The following is a 1314-nucleotide window of genomic DNA, read 5'->3' as shown; positions in this document are numbered from 1 at the left end:
TGTTTGTCTTCTTCAGTGTTTTCTTCTCCTGCTTCTTCCTCTTCCTCTCGGTCTGCGTGCTCCTCTGGAAGCTCAAACAGTTTGTCAACTTCCAGCAGGAGCATCGGCGCCACATCCAAGAGATGAACAAGATGGCGAGCCGCCCGTTTGCCCACCTGGCTGTCTACCTGGAGCCTGACCCTGAGCTGCTGCTGCTGCCCCTTCGCCATCAGCTGGGGCACAGGCTGAAGGCCCACAGGAGCCCAGACGGGGGTCTCCTGCCCCAGCTCCTGGGCCTGGCCCAGCCCGGCTTCCGGGTGGGACCCATCACCCTGGAACCCACCGACGATGGCATGGCCGCAGTGGCCACCCTGATGTGCCAGCTCCCCGGGGGTCCCCTGGCCCCAAACAGGGCCTGCCTGGGCTCAGCCCTGGTCACCATTCGGCACAACCTGCAGGAATACTGCAGCTCGGCGTATGGAGCCAGCAACTCCCGGAAGGCCGGGGGAGGGGGGGGCATCAGCCACGACAACCTCACCAGCATGTCCATGTGAGCCAGAGCGGGGGGGGGGGGGGGGAGGGGACTCGGCCCCGGTGGGGGGGGGGGGGGGGGGGGAGAGACTGGGCCCTGGAGGGGAGGGGGGGGGGGGGGGGGAGACGAGACTGGGCCCTGGGGGGGAGGGGGAGGACTGGGCCCTGGGGGGGGGGAGGGGGAGACTGGGCCCTGGGGGGGGGGAGGGGGGAGACTGGGCCCTGGGGGGGGGGGAGGGGGAGACTGGGCCCTGGAGGGGGGGGGGGGGGGAGACTGGGCCCTGGGGGGGGGGGGGGGGGGAGGGGGAGACTGGGCCCTGGAGGGGGGGGTGGGAGACTAGACTGGGCCCTGGAGGGGGGGGGGGGTAGGAGACTGGGTCCTGGGGGGGGGGGAGGGGGGGGAGGGAGAGGAAACTGGGCCCTGAAGGGGGGCGGGGAGACTAGGCTCTGGAGGGGGGGGAACTGGACCCCGGAAGGGGAGGGGAAACCGGGCCCCGGGGGGGGGGGGAAGAGACTGGGCCCCGGAAGGCGAGGGGAGGGGGGGGTGGGAGACTGGGCCTAGGGGGGGGTGGGGAACAGGGCCCTGGAGGGTAGGGGAGAAAGGGGGAAGAGGAGGGGGGGGGAGTTGGGGGTAGGGGAGGTGACTGGGCCCTGGAGGGGAGGGGGGATGGGAGGGCAGACTGGGCCCCGGAAGGGGAGGGGTTGGGGTGTAGACTGGGCCCCGAGAGGCGAGAGGGGGGAGGAGACTGGGCCCTGGGGGGGAGGGGAGGGGAGGAGACTGGGCCCTGGAGGGGAGGAGACTGG

The 1314-nt window shown here is 72.1% G+C and overlaps 1 protein-coding gene across 1 annotated transcript in view; it reads left to right on the top strand.

Annotated features, from left to right (window-relative positions):
- Window positions 1–533, top strand: part of LOC140458711 (multiple epidermal growth factor-like domains protein 8) — a 20704-nt gene extending 20171 nt beyond the window's left edge. Inside the window, exon 11 of the mRNA XM_072553374.1 lies at window positions 17–533. Within this exon, the coding sequence (XP_072409475.1) occupies window positions 17–533 (517 nt within the window). The remainder of the gene's footprint in view (window positions 1–16) is intronic.
- Window positions 534–1314: the final 781 nt, after the last annotated feature.

The sequence above is a fragment of the Chiloscyllium punctatum genome, chromosome 34, assembly GCF_047496795.1.
Source record: "Chiloscyllium punctatum isolate Juve2018m chromosome 34, sChiPun1.3, whole genome shotgun sequence".
Classification (NCBI taxonomy): domain Eukaryota; kingdom Metazoa; phylum Chordata; class Chondrichthyes; order Orectolobiformes; family Hemiscylliidae; genus Chiloscyllium; species Chiloscyllium punctatum.
The sequence above is the reverse complement of the archived record's forward strand: the minus strand, read 5'-3'. Positions and strand labels throughout refer to the sequence as shown.